The sequence below is a fragment of the Cyrtonyx montezumae genome, unplaced genomic scaffold (genome assembly GCF_038088225.1).
Source record: "Cyrtonyx montezumae isolate F1298 unplaced genomic scaffold, pur_monq_1.0 scaffold_18, whole genome shotgun sequence".
NCBI classification, from domain to species: domain Eukaryota; kingdom Metazoa; phylum Chordata; class Aves; order Galliformes; family Odontophoridae; genus Cyrtonyx; species Cyrtonyx montezumae.
In genome coordinates, this window is record NW_027071914.1 from 16,143,613 (window position 1) to 16,158,470 (window position 14,858).

The 14,858-nt window shown below is 53.1% G+C and overlaps 1 protein-coding gene across 1 annotated transcript in view; it reads left to right on the forward strand.

Annotated features, from left to right (window-relative positions):
* Window positions 1–409: 409 nt before the first annotated feature.
* PDLIM4 (PDZ and LIM domain 4) overlaps window positions 410–14,858 on the forward strand; it is a 28,315-nt gene continuing 13,866 nt past the window's right edge. The window contains exons 1-2 of the mRNA XM_065734845.1: window positions 410–576; window positions 10,339–10,490. Of these exons, the coding sequence (XP_065590917.1) occupies window positions 484–576; window positions 10,339–10,490 (245 nt within the window). The 5' untranslated portion in view covers window positions 410–483. The remainder of the gene's footprint in view (window positions 577–10,338; window positions 10,491–14,858) is intronic.

Below are 14,858 nucleotides of genomic sequence, written 5' to 3' on the forward strand. Positions count from 1 at the left end.
TGAGGACCAACCACTAAAGCCTCTTATTTCACTGAAATATCACATCACCTGCCTTGCACCCCTGAGGATGCAGCAGACATTTGCGTTGGCTGCGGCCACACAATTGGCTTCAGGGATGCTCAGTGCCACCTAGAGCTACGGGGCCCCCACCCCACGCTCCCTTACCAGCAGGCACAAGTTGCTTTGCTCCCCTATGGGGGTCCCACCAGCTTTATAGCACAGGATAAGGGACCCCGCTGGGCCACCCAAGGCGGAGATGTGGCTCAGCCTCCCCCCGAGGGGACGCGCTCCGCAGCCGCCCCGCTCCCCGCCGGCCCCCGCCCGGCCCCGCACCCCCCCCCCCCCCGCTCCTCCGCCCGGGCCCGCCCCCCCGGCCCGCCCCACGGCAGGGCCGGCCTCGGGGCCTCGGAGCCGCTTTAAGTGGATGCGGCGACGGCGGGTGGGAGCGGAGCGGAGCGTCGGGCACGGAGCCCCAGCCTCGCCATGCCGCACTCGGTGGCCCTGCGTGGTCCCTCGCCGTGGGGTTTCCGCCTGGTGGGCGGTAAGGACTTCAGCACGCCGCTGACCATCTCCAGGGTGAGCGGGGCGGGGGGGCTGCCTCCATCCTTCCCTCTCGGGTCAGCGTCCGTCGGTTTCGGCTCGGATGCTGCTCGGACCCTTTCGTGGTCCTTAATCCCTAAAGATTGGGTTTGAAGCTGGCAGGGAGCTCGGGCTCGTTCCCCGAAGTGGGTCTGGGGGGTCTTCTGGGGGGGGGATGGGGGGCACTGGTGGGTCGGGGTGGGGTCCTATGTGTGGCTGTTGCGTCTGTGCGCTTTGGTAGTCCGAAGTGTCCTCGTAGTGCTGCGTGACAGCTTAAAGATGCGTTCTGGAAGCTTCTTAAAAACACCTCGGTGAGCCCACAGTGGGCTCCGTGTGGAGGGAGAGTGAGCTGAGCCCCACGCAGGGCGTGGGTGGCTGGGGGTGCTCCCTGCCCGTGCCCCGATGGGAGCGGTGCCCGATGCTGCTCAGCTCTCCCTCTGAGTTAGGGGTACCCGTGGGCTGGGGGCAGCTCGGCAAACACTGAGAGCATTGAGAGGCTTTGGGAGCAGCTGGATTGTAAAACTGTTGTCCTAACACATAAAAGCTGTTTGCCATCTCTTTCTTCGCCCGCCAAAGCCATGACAGAAAATGGAAAACATTTACCCTGAGCTGTAAAGAACGAATTAGGGAAGAAAGCACCTCTTAAAATCTGTTGGTTTGCGTTGGAGCTCAGAGGTGCCTATTGCACGGCTCCCAGTGACTGCTTTTGTTCTGGTGCCCCTCGTTGGGTGAGGGATGGATGTGGGGGAGCTCGAGGGGGAGGGGGTGAATGGGAAGGAGGTGATGGGATACCTTCTTTTCCCCCTGGGCTGTGCAGGGGGCACCATCGCCTCTGGGTGTCCACGCAAATGTTTCTGCTGTGATATAGAACATCTTGAGGCAGAGGAGGGAGCTGCTTTGCTGTTGCTTTGAAAAAGTTTGGCTTAATGTTCAACAAGAGAAAGCAAAGTCTGCTTCTGCACAGCAAGGCGGTGTGGGGATGAGATTTGGGACCTCTGGAGGTGTGAGGACAGCGTTCGTTGGGACGGGTCCCCCTCTGCTCAGAGGAGGGTGTCTCAGAGCAGTGCTGAGGTTATGTATCAAGCTCTCCTCCCTCCCATCCAGCTCCTGGTGCTGCCCCTGGCAAGGTGATGCTCCTGGGATGATGGAGGGCATGATGGTGGGTACTGGGGATAATGCAGCCCCCGTGCTGGGCTCTGTTCCCACCATAAACAGTCCTTGCTGGCGTGGGAAATAATGCCCAAAAAGGGTGCAGCAAAGGAGGAGCTGGTGTGTGCAAGCTGCTGGGTGCCCTCTGCTGTGGGAGCAGTGGCTGGGGCGGCTCTGGGAGCTGTGCATGGAGCAGGTGTGCTGCCGTGCTCCTTCCTTCCCAGAATCACCCATGAGGTAATTAAACTAATTGCCCAAGCAGCAATTAGGTCCCTCTGTTGGCTCAAACTGAGGCTGTGCCCCCTGATCCCCCCCCACCTGGGCAGGGGAGGGCTGCAGACAAAAGCATGGGAGGGAGCCTCTCACCGCAGCCCATTGTTGAGGCTCTTGGCTGGCTTCCTCCTCCTTCCAAGTGCTCTCTTATTTATTTTGTATTAAAATGTCATTAAATTACAAACAGAGACTGTAAAAGGCAGAAATCCCGGTGGGAGGAGGGAGCAGACCCTGGGGCTCCTGCGTCTTGCTGTGAGCATCGTCTGCCTGCAGCCCTCCTGCAGGAGGAGGAGCGGGGTGCTGGGTGCCTGGCTGCGTGCTGCTGGGTTACACTGGGAGCTCAGGGGCTCTGCTTAGGGGTTTGAGATGTCAGAAAGCCACCCACAGCCAGGTCTTGGTGCCAGAGGCTGTCTGCCCCTTTCTAATCCTACTCCTACTCATTGTGAAACATGAATTCCCTGGGAGGGGGGTGAGGGGGGGGGGGGTTGAGAAATCTTGTTTGCTCATGGGTTGCCTTCTCTGGTCTTTGCTAGACTGTTGTGGGAAGCAGTTTATCTCCATCTGCCCTCCTGGAGAGCCCTTCCCAAACCCACCTGAGAGTTGCTCTGAGAGCAGACGTATTAAATTGGTGGGGGGGGGGGCAGAAGGTGGAGCAATAAGGAAATGATGCTCCGAGTGGATTCTGCTGCAGCACAGGAGCTAAGCCATGGGCAGTACCAGCAGAGGAGGATGAACATGAAGGAAACGTAGGCAGAAAACAGTGATGTCATACAACCCTGGTTTGGAATGGGGTTTGAATGAGTTACCAGGGCTTGCTTTACCCATTTGCTCCCTCCGTGGCTGTGTGTGCACAGGTGCAGCTGGTGGTGCTGAGCCCATTGCTTGCAGCTGTTCCCAATAAGCTCATTAAATTGATCCATGATCTATTTGAAAGCAGTTCTCTTCCCTCTGTGCTTTGAGAATGACAAATGGGCATTGCGTACAGAACAGCTGATGCTGAGCACCAGATCTTGAGCTGGAGCATGATGTTCTTCAGCCTTAGAGATAAGGAAATGCAAGCAGTGATAGGTGGGCTTAGGGGGAAGTGGTGTGGGGCTGCTGGTGCAGTGCAGCATGGGGCTGGGTGGGGGCTGCAGCTGGGTTGTGTGTTAGGGAGGGAGCCCCACTTTGCTTTGTGCCAGTTACAGGAAGCTGGAGCTGGGCGTAGTGCATTGTGTAATTAAAGGTTCCTCCTTCTACAGGGAGAGGGAAATGACCCAGAGCATCTGCTTAGAGTCTGCTTAATGACTTGATGGAAAGTGGGTTTGGAACTTGGTTAATTTTCTGGTAGCTGTCAGCTGCTGTTTTTTGGCTGGGGAGGTTGACAATGAGATGTGCTGTGCCAGGGGCTGCTGCAGCTCCGTGCGGGTACCTGAAGGCTTCCTGAGCCCCACTGGGACACGGGACAACTGACACAGTGCTGTGCCCTTAGCCACATCAGTCACTGCTGTGGCTCTGTGTGGGATTGCAGCTGGTCTGCCCCTTGTTGGGAGTAGAAGATAATCAGTCATTAGTGTAACTAGAATGTATTTAATGGCCTGAACTTGCCTGTGGAGCTCCTGCAGCAGCTGGCGTCACCTCCTGCCCAGCTCTGCTGATGCCAAGCACTGCTGTTAGTCATAACTGCTTGGCCGAGCAGATATTGACAAATGGACCGAATCCAGTATTATTAAATGGAAGGTTTTTTATTTTCATTAAAGAGTTATTTAATGACATTTTAAAAAAAAGATGCACTTTATCTTTTACCTGCTGTCCCCAACATCAGTTACTTGTTGGCCTGAACATGCGTTCTCAGCTACGGGTGTGGGACTGTAACACGAGGAGGACAAGAAATAATGAGTCTGCAATCCATTATCCGGGCATTGTTTGGCAAGATTGGGTTGGCTTTTCAACATAAGGAACTGTTCTATTTGAGCAAGTAGCAGTTCTGTTGCAGGCTGGGGGGACTCGGGGAGGGATCCTGCCTGTGGAGGAATTCCTGTAAGTGCTGTTATGTTTGCTCCCCCTGTGCTGTGCTCCTGCACACCGAGCTGGTGACTTATGGGGTGTTCTGTAGGGTGCCAGAGTGGGTCAGGGCTGCTCATCCCTCAGGCACCCATGTTCTGGGGAAGCCAAGCTGGGGAAGCCAACAAAGGAAATGCAGCTTTCCCTTTGCTCAGCTGTTAGACCATAAAGCTGTTTCTTAGCTTCATACACAAATGGTGTGTATCTGATCGTTAAATGGAAATGATCCACTTTGTTGTGTGCTCTCAGGTGCTCTGATAGAGGTCCTAAAGCAAGACACACTGCTGGCCTGTAGCCTCGCTGTCCCTGTGAAAGAGCTGTGTCTCCATTTGTTTCACATTCCTGTTTGTTCCAACATGATTCAAATGGGAACGATGTTTTTAATGGAAAGAATTCATTTTTGCTTGTTCTTTTGCCATCATCGGTTTCACAGTGATGGCTGTAAGGGCTCAATGGGGCATCTGTGCTGTTCAGTACTGAACACTGAATGTGGACTGAAGATGAGCGCTCACAGAAGTGTTACAGAGATGTTTGCTGCTGAAGGGGCACGGGGGCTTCATTTAATACCTGGATGCAGAGCGAGTGCTGGTGCAGGAGACAGCAGTGGTATTACGTGTTGGAAGGAAAGCTACTGCTAATTACCCTAATCAAGCACACTGATAATCCCAAGTGGGAAACCAGGCGGAAAGAATGATTCACAGAGATCTATTCATACCCGGGCTGACCTTGGTGCGGGTGTAGCAAAACAAATGCAGCACAACCCTGAGAATGCTTCGGGCCTCCGCCAGGTCGAGCAAAGCAGAAAGGGCTCCTTTTCTGCTGTTAGAAAATTGACATCACCTTCATTTCAGAGATTGAAAGATTGCCTGTTGGGACAGGCAGGCAGAGCTGCTTGTGAGAGGCGCATGGGTGTAACCTGCTTGATACAAGGATGAAGTAGAATAAAGTGAGGTATCGGGGTGCTCCTGCTGGTGTGGGCAGCGTGCAGGGGAAATAGCTGGGGTGTTTGGTTTGGTCTTAAACTTTTTGTTGCTCTATAGCACAATAGGTGTTGGTTAAGCTTAGAATCATAACTTGGGTTGGGTTGAAAGGGAACTTTGAAGGCCATCTGGTCCCACTCCCTGCAGTGAGCAGAGGCACCCACAGCTCAGTGCTCAGAGCCCCCCCAGCCTGACCTGTGCTGTCTGCAGGGATGGGGACCACTGCCTCTCCATGCAGCCTGTGCCTCCCTGCCTTTAGTGTAGCAAACATCTTCCTTATACTCAACCTACATCTCCCCTTTTTCGTTCTGTAACCACTTCTCTTTGTCCTGTCACGATCTGTTAGAGAGTTTGTCCCCTTCCCTGTAGGAGCTGAAGGGCCACCCAAACACTTGGTGGAGTTATCTGTGTGCTGTAAGTCCCCTGTGACCACGGATGCTGGAGTGTGAAGGAGGGCAGCAGCTCTCTCCAGCCGAGTGGGGCTGATAACACAGCCAAAGCAAACTTGTTAACAGGAGGTGCGTGCTGTGATTTGCTGTGGGTGGGGACTGTGGTGGGGCACCAGTGAGCACTGTGAGTGTGATGGGTTTGTGCACAGCTGTGAGCACTGTGTGTGCAGTAAGCCTGGCAGATAAGGGCTGAGATGTTTGGTTTCAACTTCAGTGCTTGCACACAACCCCAAGTGCAAGGAGGACATGTCAGGTCCTTGGAGCAGTGGCAGAGATGCAAGATGTGACGGTGTTTCTGTCTATAAGTTTTCCAAACATCACGGAGATGCCTTTGGAGCCCCTTCTTCCTTCTTGTCAACCAGAGCAGCAAAACCTCAGAGCTCACGTTCACACCCATTAAACCCTGTGTACTTCTGCAGAAGTACTGACCCTGGGAGCTGTCATCCTCTGTAGGGCACAGGATGGTGTCTGGAAGCCTTCAGCACACGTAGTGCTTCCAGCACAGAGGCCAAATCCTGTGGAATATCTACGTGCACAAATAAAGCAGGGGGGAGTTAGTGGTGTGGCAGCGGCGTGGGGATGATGGCATGTTGCTTTCACCAGGCTGGGACTTCAGGCGTGTGCTCTCCAGCTGGGTGTAAGCTGCTGGTGCTGAGTGCCTTCTGCTTGATGGTACTGCTGCTGCTCTCCTGATGGCACCAGGAGGGTGTGCTGGGGGCACCCATGCTTTGAGGGCAGTGCAGCAGGCAGCTCAGATGTCCCCTGCAGTGTGCCCGTGGGATTCTCCAAAGAACCCTCAGAATTCCCAGAGATGGTATGAGAAGCTGGGGCTTTCCTATGAAGCGAATAGAGAAATGCAATTGGATTGACAAGACGTGTGCGTTGGCTCAAAGCACAGCACTTTGAAATGCTGAGGAGCGTCCCTGCAAAGAATGGTCGAAGGATGTGGGGATCTCTCTCTGTTAGCTGGCTGCCAAACCTCCCTTCTTCCTGTGCTCAGATGCTGCTGTCCGAGCAGCCCTGGCCATGCAGCGTGCCTCCTGCAAGCACAACAAGTCTGCTTTGTGTAGAAGCTGAGAACTTTGTCACACCAAAGGCACTCCAAGGCTTTAATCAGGCTCTCCAAAGCTTTAATTGGGCTTTTGATCATGCTTGCAGAGCAGAAATTTTCCCCCGACTTGTTGGTCTTAAATCAAAGGTAGTGTGTCACAGGCAAGTGGTGTGGTCTGCATAGGTTTGTGTGGGACTGTGCATCTTAACCCATTAGCAATGTCATTAATTGATGGGATGAGTTGTGTTTGGTTGCTGTAGCTTTTCATGTGTCAGTCTGCTAACGTACCTTGTTAATGTGACCAATAAAGCTTTTGCTTAAGCGTTAAGAAGATCTTAATGGTCTTTCCCAACCTTAATGTTTCCATGATTCATTCTTCCAGCTAGTGGTGTGGGCCTGGTTCTGGAGCAATCCTGTGCAGAACCGTTGCTGGGTGGGACTGTGGTGCCAGGGTTGGTCCCTGGCTGCCCATGGGGTGCTTCCTCCTGGGGGTTGGCTCTGCACTGACAGCTTGTGTGGGGTTGTGCTCAGGGACTGATGGAATCGTGGCATGTGTGTTTCAAGAGTCAACTCAGTGCAAATAATACAGCTTACCAAGCTAGATAGCACAGCTCCCAGCACCAGCTGGCTTAGTGGAACACTGGCCTCAGTGTGTGCTGTTTCCTTGGCCCCAAGTCAGATGCAGCACTTGGTAAATCACAGCGGGGCCCTGGCGGTCGGCTGAGAGGCACTGCAGGGTTTGGGACTTTTCCCAGACCTGCTCCAGAGCATCCCCTTGGCTGCTGGGTTGTTCCTAACATGGCCTGGAGGACCGATGTCCTCAGTGGGGAGCAGTGCTGGGGGGGTTCTTGGAGGAGGTGCTGGGAAAACAACTGGAAAATGCTTGTTTAAAAAAAAAAATAAAGAACCTCAGATGTTTGGGTTGTGGTTCAGCAGGGATGGCTGACTGGTGGGGGGCTTGGCAGAAGTTGCTCTGTGTAGGTCCAGTGCTGTAGGCTGTGCTCCTGGTCCTCCCAGTCCCTGTGTCCCTGGCAGCACACAGCTGTGTTTCCTGCAGGGGCAGAGCACGGGGAGGAGGGTGATGTGTGGGCATGTGCTGCTCTGGGGGTTTGCTTTTCCTGCAGGGATGATACAGAAGGATGGAGATGGGCACCAATGCTGATGTGCAGTGCTGTTTGAAGCATGGGGTGGGATGTACAGCTGTGCCACAAGTGAGGGAATTAGGAAGAAAATGCTTTTAAGGAAGGTGGGTGTTGAAAAGCAGGTTGTGGTTCTTTGCTGCAGTGGTTGCCAAGTGTACCAAGGCTCTCCTGGTGAATGCAGTGCTCTGTGAGCGTGGGGCTGCTTGCTGTGCTCCTGCACCCCACGTCACAGTGCACTTAGCTGTGCACACCTCCCCTTGTTTTGTTTCTGCTAGTGTCTTCTGCTGATTGAGAGGGAAACAAAGAACCGATCACTTACTCCTGCGGAGGGGTTAAAATGCAGAATGTTGTTGTCTCCTGTCAGGGCTGGGCTCTGGAGGAGCTCGGGGAATGCCACGCATTGAGGTGTGGGCACGGATGGAGCTGCAGGGCTGTGTGTGCTGGGAGGAGTTGGGGGGGTACTCTGCAGCAGCTCGTTCTTGGCACTGCCGGGCACCTCCCAAACAAACAAGCCTTGTTGCTGGTTTTCAGAAACACTTCCCATTCTCCAGAATCAGCTCCTCTGGTTGGAGGCCCCTCCTGAGAGCACAGAGCCCCGCTGACTCAGAGCAGATCTGTTTTGCAGTGTTTGGGACTTCATGGTGTATCCAGTTACTCTGAAATTGGTGAACGCTTCGTTCATGTCGCTTGCACTGTTTGCAGTGGAGCAGAGCCCTCTTTGAACAGAGGCACAGATGGGTGTCCACGTTAGCAGATCCCTGCTGCTCCCATCCCCCGCCTCTGCCATGGGTTTCCAGTGCCCCACAGATTGTATGGCTGTAGCCCCAGAGTGCAGAGTGTGGGGATCATGGCTGGAAGGGAAGCCCTGTCCCTGTTTGTGGAGGTGGGTTCCCAGTGGTGGTTTGGTGGCAGCTGACATGGGAAGGAAACGAGGCTTCTGAAGTCCTCAGAGCATTCTGGTTTGAGCTGACCTGCATCCCTCTGCTCCTTCCCGTCGCTTGCTCACTTCCACGTGGTAACCTGGAGGTTACAAACATGTGTTCCTGCAAAGCTTATTACACATGATGCTGTGCCCTTGTCCTCCTGGCTTGCAGGAGGCTGTGTGGATCCACAGGGAGCAGGTAGGGCTGTGCCAAGGCCTGGCTCTGCCCTCAGAACAACACAGTGGCACTGCCTGGTTTGCTTTGCTCCAGCACCTTTGGTGCTGATGGTGTCACACAGCTGCAGTTGGGAGAACTTGGAGCATCTCAAGCACTCTTTGCTGACAGATGTGAGCTCTGGACCTGCCACGTGTTCCTGTGCTGGTTCCCAGACTGTGACCCTGGTGCTGTATCTCAAACTAATGTGTTCTTGGAGCTCAGCTCCATTTCCAGCCCTCAGCCATCCCCATGGATAGCATAACATGCTAATATGAAGATGCTGCCAAAATAATCTGAAGTAAACCAGGAACTAAAAATAGGAAACAGCTAAGAGCCCCATCTACGAGCTGCTTTTCTCCAAGGAAGCTACGATCTGGTTAAGATCAGTTCGAGGGGAGAAATGCATCAGACATGGAGAACAGATGAGAGCAAGGCACAGTGGTGTTGGGTTGGGCTGTCAGCACAGGGCTGGGTGGCCAGCATCAGGGGAAGCATGTGCCAGCATGTCACTGTGCAGAGGTGTGTGCCAGGAGGTGCTCCCTGGGCTCCTGCCCGGCGTGGGGCAGGGCTGGCAGCTCCCCTTGGCTGCAGGAGGAGGCTGATGCTGGGGGAAGGCCATCGTTTGTTCTGTGGGTTCAAAGAAAAACAGCTAGGCAAATTAATTCCAGGGAAAAAATTATGTATATCTCTCTCTCCCTGGGGTTTAAGCGCCCCATGTCATAGCTCTGCAGCTGATATGTGCTGTGGTGAGAAGTGCCTCCCTTTGTTTGCTCTGGTTGAGTCAGAGGCAGGCAGGAGGTGGCTGGGCAGGTTTGTTTGGAGGCAGCTGGAACTATTGAAGAGCAAGGGGTGAGTGCTGATCTGCTCTGACAGCGTGACAAAAGGTTCAGCACTTCTGTCTGCTCCCCTCAGCTGCACGGGGTGTTCAGAGCTCCCTGTACACCTCCAGGTTTGGGTTATCCTCTGAAAATAAGAGTTGGACATTGTGTAAGGTTTCAACATTCCTACCCATCAGCTGTGGGGTGGGGTGGGCTGTGGGATGTACCATGCAGAGCTACAGCGTGGCAGATCCTTGGAACAACGGTCAGGAAAATCTGATGTGAAATGCAGCATCCCAGCAGGAAGCAATTAGGGTGACTGCACTCACCCTTAAATTACATCTTTCTCTGAAGTTTTTATGTGCTTCTAGGGACTGATTCTGAAAGCATGTTTTAAGGCCTGAAGGAGTTAGACTCGATGGTCCTTATGGGTGCCTTCCAACTCAGGATGTTCTGTGATGCTTTGGTGGAGGAGGGCATTGCAGTGTTTAGAGGGGACCTGGACATGCTGGGGCTGATGGGAGCTCTGTGGGGTGAGAGCCAGGACCTGACAGTACCTCTGTGCAGCACAACCCCAGCTGGGACCTGAGTGCTGTTGGCTTAGCAGAACACACGAGTCTTCTCCAGCACGTTGAGGAAACTGTTACTGCAGTAAAGGTTTATTTCTTTAAATCAAACATTCTTTTAAACACACCTTTTCTCTCTTCTTGCCTAGATTAACCCTGGAAGTAAAGCAGCCCTGGCCAACCTGTGCCCAGGAGACATCATTCTGGCCATTAACGGGGAGAGCACAGAAGCCATGACACACCTGGAGGCACAGAACAAGATCAAGGCATGCATGGAGCAGCTGCTGCTCTCTGTGAGCAGGTGGGGACAGCACATTACAGGTCCTTGGCAGCATTACCACACTGGTGCTTTGCTCTTTGTGCTCCTGTTTGGTTGATGCTTCTGCAGAAGGCTTGCAGCAAGCCCCAGAGCAGGCTTGCCATGGGATTTGGTTCTGGATTCATCCCAGTGCAGTCATTCTGTGGTTTTGGACACATTGAGACGAAGCTGTTCTTGAAGAAGCTCTGATAAATGAGTGAGTCTGGATTCTCACTCAGCACCTTGCCAGGTTCCTGCAGGATGAGCTGGGTCAGACCCTACAGACCTCCTATAGGGTCATGCAGCTCCTATAGACCTGAGCAGGGGCAGCACTGGAGCCAAAACCCCATTTGGGAGAAGCCTCCTGCATTTTGTTGGCTCTACCCACTGTTTTCCTAATGTTCCATGAATGTACACTGGGAGGTGCTGCCAACCATGTGTGGCATTTTTGTTTCTTAATATTTCAAATCGAAATGAAGGTTTGTTTTGGTTTCTTTGCTTTCCCTTGAAGATAATCCTTTAGCTAAAGGCTCTTGATGCAAGTCATATATGATCTGGTCAAAAGGAGTGTTCCTTATAAGGCTCATAAACGGCTGCTATCTCTTAATAGATTTAAATAAATTTGTCCTAATTATCCACTTCAGATTAAAAAGGCATTTCCTGCTATGAAGAGCTGTCACTGAGTGTTTATGCTTCCCTTAGGAAATATGTGGCTTCTGGCTGGTAGCTGGGTCCCAGAGCATGGTGCAGCCACCTTGCTTGGTGCGTGGGGAGTGCTGCTGTGAAGCACAAACGTGGCTTTGTTCCTGGGGGGTCCTGGGACAGAGGCACCTGCCATGCCTGAAGGCTGCAGGGGCCACCAAGCCCAGCCATGCCGTGGAGGTTATGTGACCTCTGCTTTAGGAAAAAAAGGGGGAGAAAAATGAAAGAAAGGACCCTTAATGCAGGGGGGGATTTCTCCTGGCAGAGGAAGGGTTGTCCTGCTTTCACCAGGAGAAGTTTTCAGGGACTACTACCAAGTCCTGTTTTTTGGCCCCTTTTTAACCATTGGCATCAGTTGGTTTTTCTTTGTTCATGGAGACACAGAGTGGCTTAGATTGGAAGGGACCTTAAAGCTCATCTAACTCCACTCCCTGCCTACAAACGTGACAGTATGTCCAGCGTTGTCCTGTAATGCTGAAGTTATTCAGTACTTATATGTACATGTTTATATGCAGAAGATAAAACTTTGCTGAATAGTGAAAGGGAACTTTTGACATCACAGCAGCTTGAAGACTTCTTTCCATCCACCCAGCCAGGTGTGTGGCTGTGCCAGTGGCCATCGCACGCCTCGTGCCCAGCAAAGCTCCCATTGCTCCACGACGTGCATGCTGGAGCTGGAAACTCCATCGTGCCTGGAACGGGGCTCTGCCAGATGTGACTCAAGTGCAGGAGTGAAATCATCCGATTTTATAACCTTTTTTTTTTTTAATCTGTAAGCTGCGGGCTGCATCGCTGCCCAAACTTTGTGGCTGTAAAACAGGGGCAGGAGAAAGGTCAGAGCGGGTGAAAACTGTATGGGAAAAGCCAGGAAGGATTGTTGGCCTTCCAGTGAGGCAGGCATACAGACCTGGGTGTCCTGGCAGCAACCAGACCCACCTGGGCACTGGGTGCACTGGGTGCATGGAGCCATTTGAATGCAGTGAGAGATGTGGGTTATCATTTCTCGGGCTCACCTGGTAAAGGCTCTCAGCCATGCGGATGGATGAGCAAATAAAGAGCCAGAATGAGTGGTGGTTTGTGTGCAGGATGAACCACTGGGGTGTAAAGCTTCCCCATGCAGTGCAGACCGTGTTTGCTCCCTGTGCTTGGCAGGGAACAACTGAAATGGGTTTTCTGTTGTGATAGGGACTGGCACCAGTGAGGTGTGATGGTGTGGATGAGCTGCAAATGGACATAGGCCTCTTCCTTAGCACAGTCTGTCATTAGAGACCTTACAGTGGGTTTGGCTCTCTTGCCTGGCAGCATGGCAGGGGCTGCCTCTGCATTCAGTCTGGAAGAAGCCAGAGTGCTTCTGACCGAAGGCAAGCTTGCAATTTCGTGGCACCGTGATGGGAAGCAGTGCTGGGAGCAGCGTGGCTGTGTGCTGGGGCGCTCAGTGTCTCCTCTGAGCAGCAGTGAGAAGCTGTGAAAACAGAGTAAGTGCAAGCTGAAAAGTTGCATCTGGATTCTCAGGGGTGCTTATTGAAGTTATTTATTTTTTTTTCCTCATCACCCATCTCCTCCTCCTCCTGGAGGGCTGTCAGCCCTCGGGTTGGTGCATGCTGTGTGCTCTGGCCCTGAGCTAACTGGCACAGCAGTGCAGCTTGACTCCTTCACATAGTGCTGTGTAGCTTTCTTACTGCTTCTAAAGAAAGCCTCGCCTGTTCCTTCAAACATCAGCATCTCTTGTGGTTCTGGTGCAGCTGCGGTTGTTAGGGAAGACTTCTTCAGATGAGGTTATGCTTCGAGTGAAAGCAGCCACAGAGCTCTTTTGGAGCTGTGCTTTGCTGAAACCCGTGTGAGGCTGCAGCATGGGGTCTGCTCAGTCCCGATCCTCTCAGGATGGGGATTCTCTGGAAGATGACTCCCTGGGGGAGGAAGCCCAGCAATGGAGTCTGCCTGGCCCCGTACATTGCTGACTTTCTGGAGTCCCTCTGTCTCTGCACACGTATTTTTGGATGCTCTGTCAGCCTGAGCCACGCTGCTGGCAGGTGGAAGTGTTCCAGTGCGTGATGTGCCCCTCCTGGAAACTTGAGAACAACTGGAAAACTGAATCACAGCTTCCCCTCCGGAGCCGTGCGAGGACAAACGGAGGGGAAAACCAGCAGCATTGCAGAGCCTGGCTCAGGGGAGCAGCTGGAGCCGGGGGAGAGAAGGCAGCAGCAGCCCCACAGCCGTGAGCTGCTGGTGTGGCAGGGGCTGATCCTGCACCCTGCAGCCCCACGGTGAGCTTCAGCATTGTGAGCATTCCCTCCTAGCAGGGCAATGGCCGTGCAGGCAGCAGGAGTCACCTCTGCAGCTGAGACCTTAACGGTGAGAGATGGGCAGAACCTGAAGCTGCTGCTGCACGGAGGGACTGAGCAGACTGAGGTGGATCATAGTGATGCAGCCATGGAGGGGGGTGGCACATCCTGGGCTGTACCACTGAGAACTGCACGTGAGCGTGGAAGGGGCTGCAGAAGGAGCACTGATGGGACGTGGGGGTTCTTGCAGTGTGGGAGCAGCTCTGTCAGTACTGAGAGCAGGAGTCGGGATTGTTACCAGGTGCAAAAACATTTCGGTAATATTTTTTGAGTAATTATTTGAAAATGACCCGGTGTCTTTTAGGAAACAGACTGTGGGATGAGAGGTGTCTGCAGCTTGCTTTATTTCTTTTTTTTTTTAGGTTTGCCTTGTTAATGAGTCTGTTTCCCACGCAGCCCCGTGTTGAAGGCCCCAGCTGAGTTATTTTCCTTAGGATTGTCCTAGCAGCCATCAAAACAGAGCAGAGCGTTGTTAATGCGGAGTAATGATTTCCACGTAGCTGCCTTTAATCCCCTGCAACGCATCTGAAAACGCTTTTCCCATCTTTGAGCTGTAAATTAAACAACTTGGGACACGTGAGTGAGGTGTCTGAGCTCTCAGCCATTGTGTTGCAGAGCGTGATCAGCTTTTGCTGTGCCCAAGTGCAGTGCCGTGCTGTTGGCAGCATAGGGTGAGTGCCTCGGGGTGGCCCTGCTGACCCCATAGCCCCCAGTGGGACTCCCCGGTGCTAGGAATGCTGCTTTGGGTTCACTCCAGTTCCCCTGGGGAAGGGGAAATCTCTGAGCAGGAATGCTGCCAACGCTTCGGTAGACATTGATCTCTCTTGGGTAGGGCTGGCTGCTCCCCCAGTCCCTTCTGCTTGTCAGGAAGTCTTTGAAGATGTCGGATAGAACCAGAGTTGTGCCATATCGATTTAATTTCAAAGCAGCTCAACTGGAAGCTGCTGCTGAGGTCAGTCTGGGGTTGTTCCGGCCATTGCTGGAGGCTGTGTCTTGTGTACGTGGGAAGCTTCTGGTTGCTCCAGAGGAGTGATGCCAAAGCTTTGGAGTTTTCATCATTAAGAGCACCAGCTATGGCCAGGTTTCTACCTGGGTGCCTGCACTCTGACCACCTCTGTCACTGAGCATGCAGACCCACAGCTTTGGGAAGTGTGCTTTTAGCTGCACTCCGAGTTGGGTGGGCATTGGGTGGGGGCCCCATCCTGGCAGTGCTGGTGCAGAGCGGATGTGCTGCTGCTTATCGCTCCTATCTCCTGGAAGCAGAACAGCTCTGTGGATCACACTTCTTATTTACTGGCAAATCAAAGTCTTTGGGGATTGTTTTTTG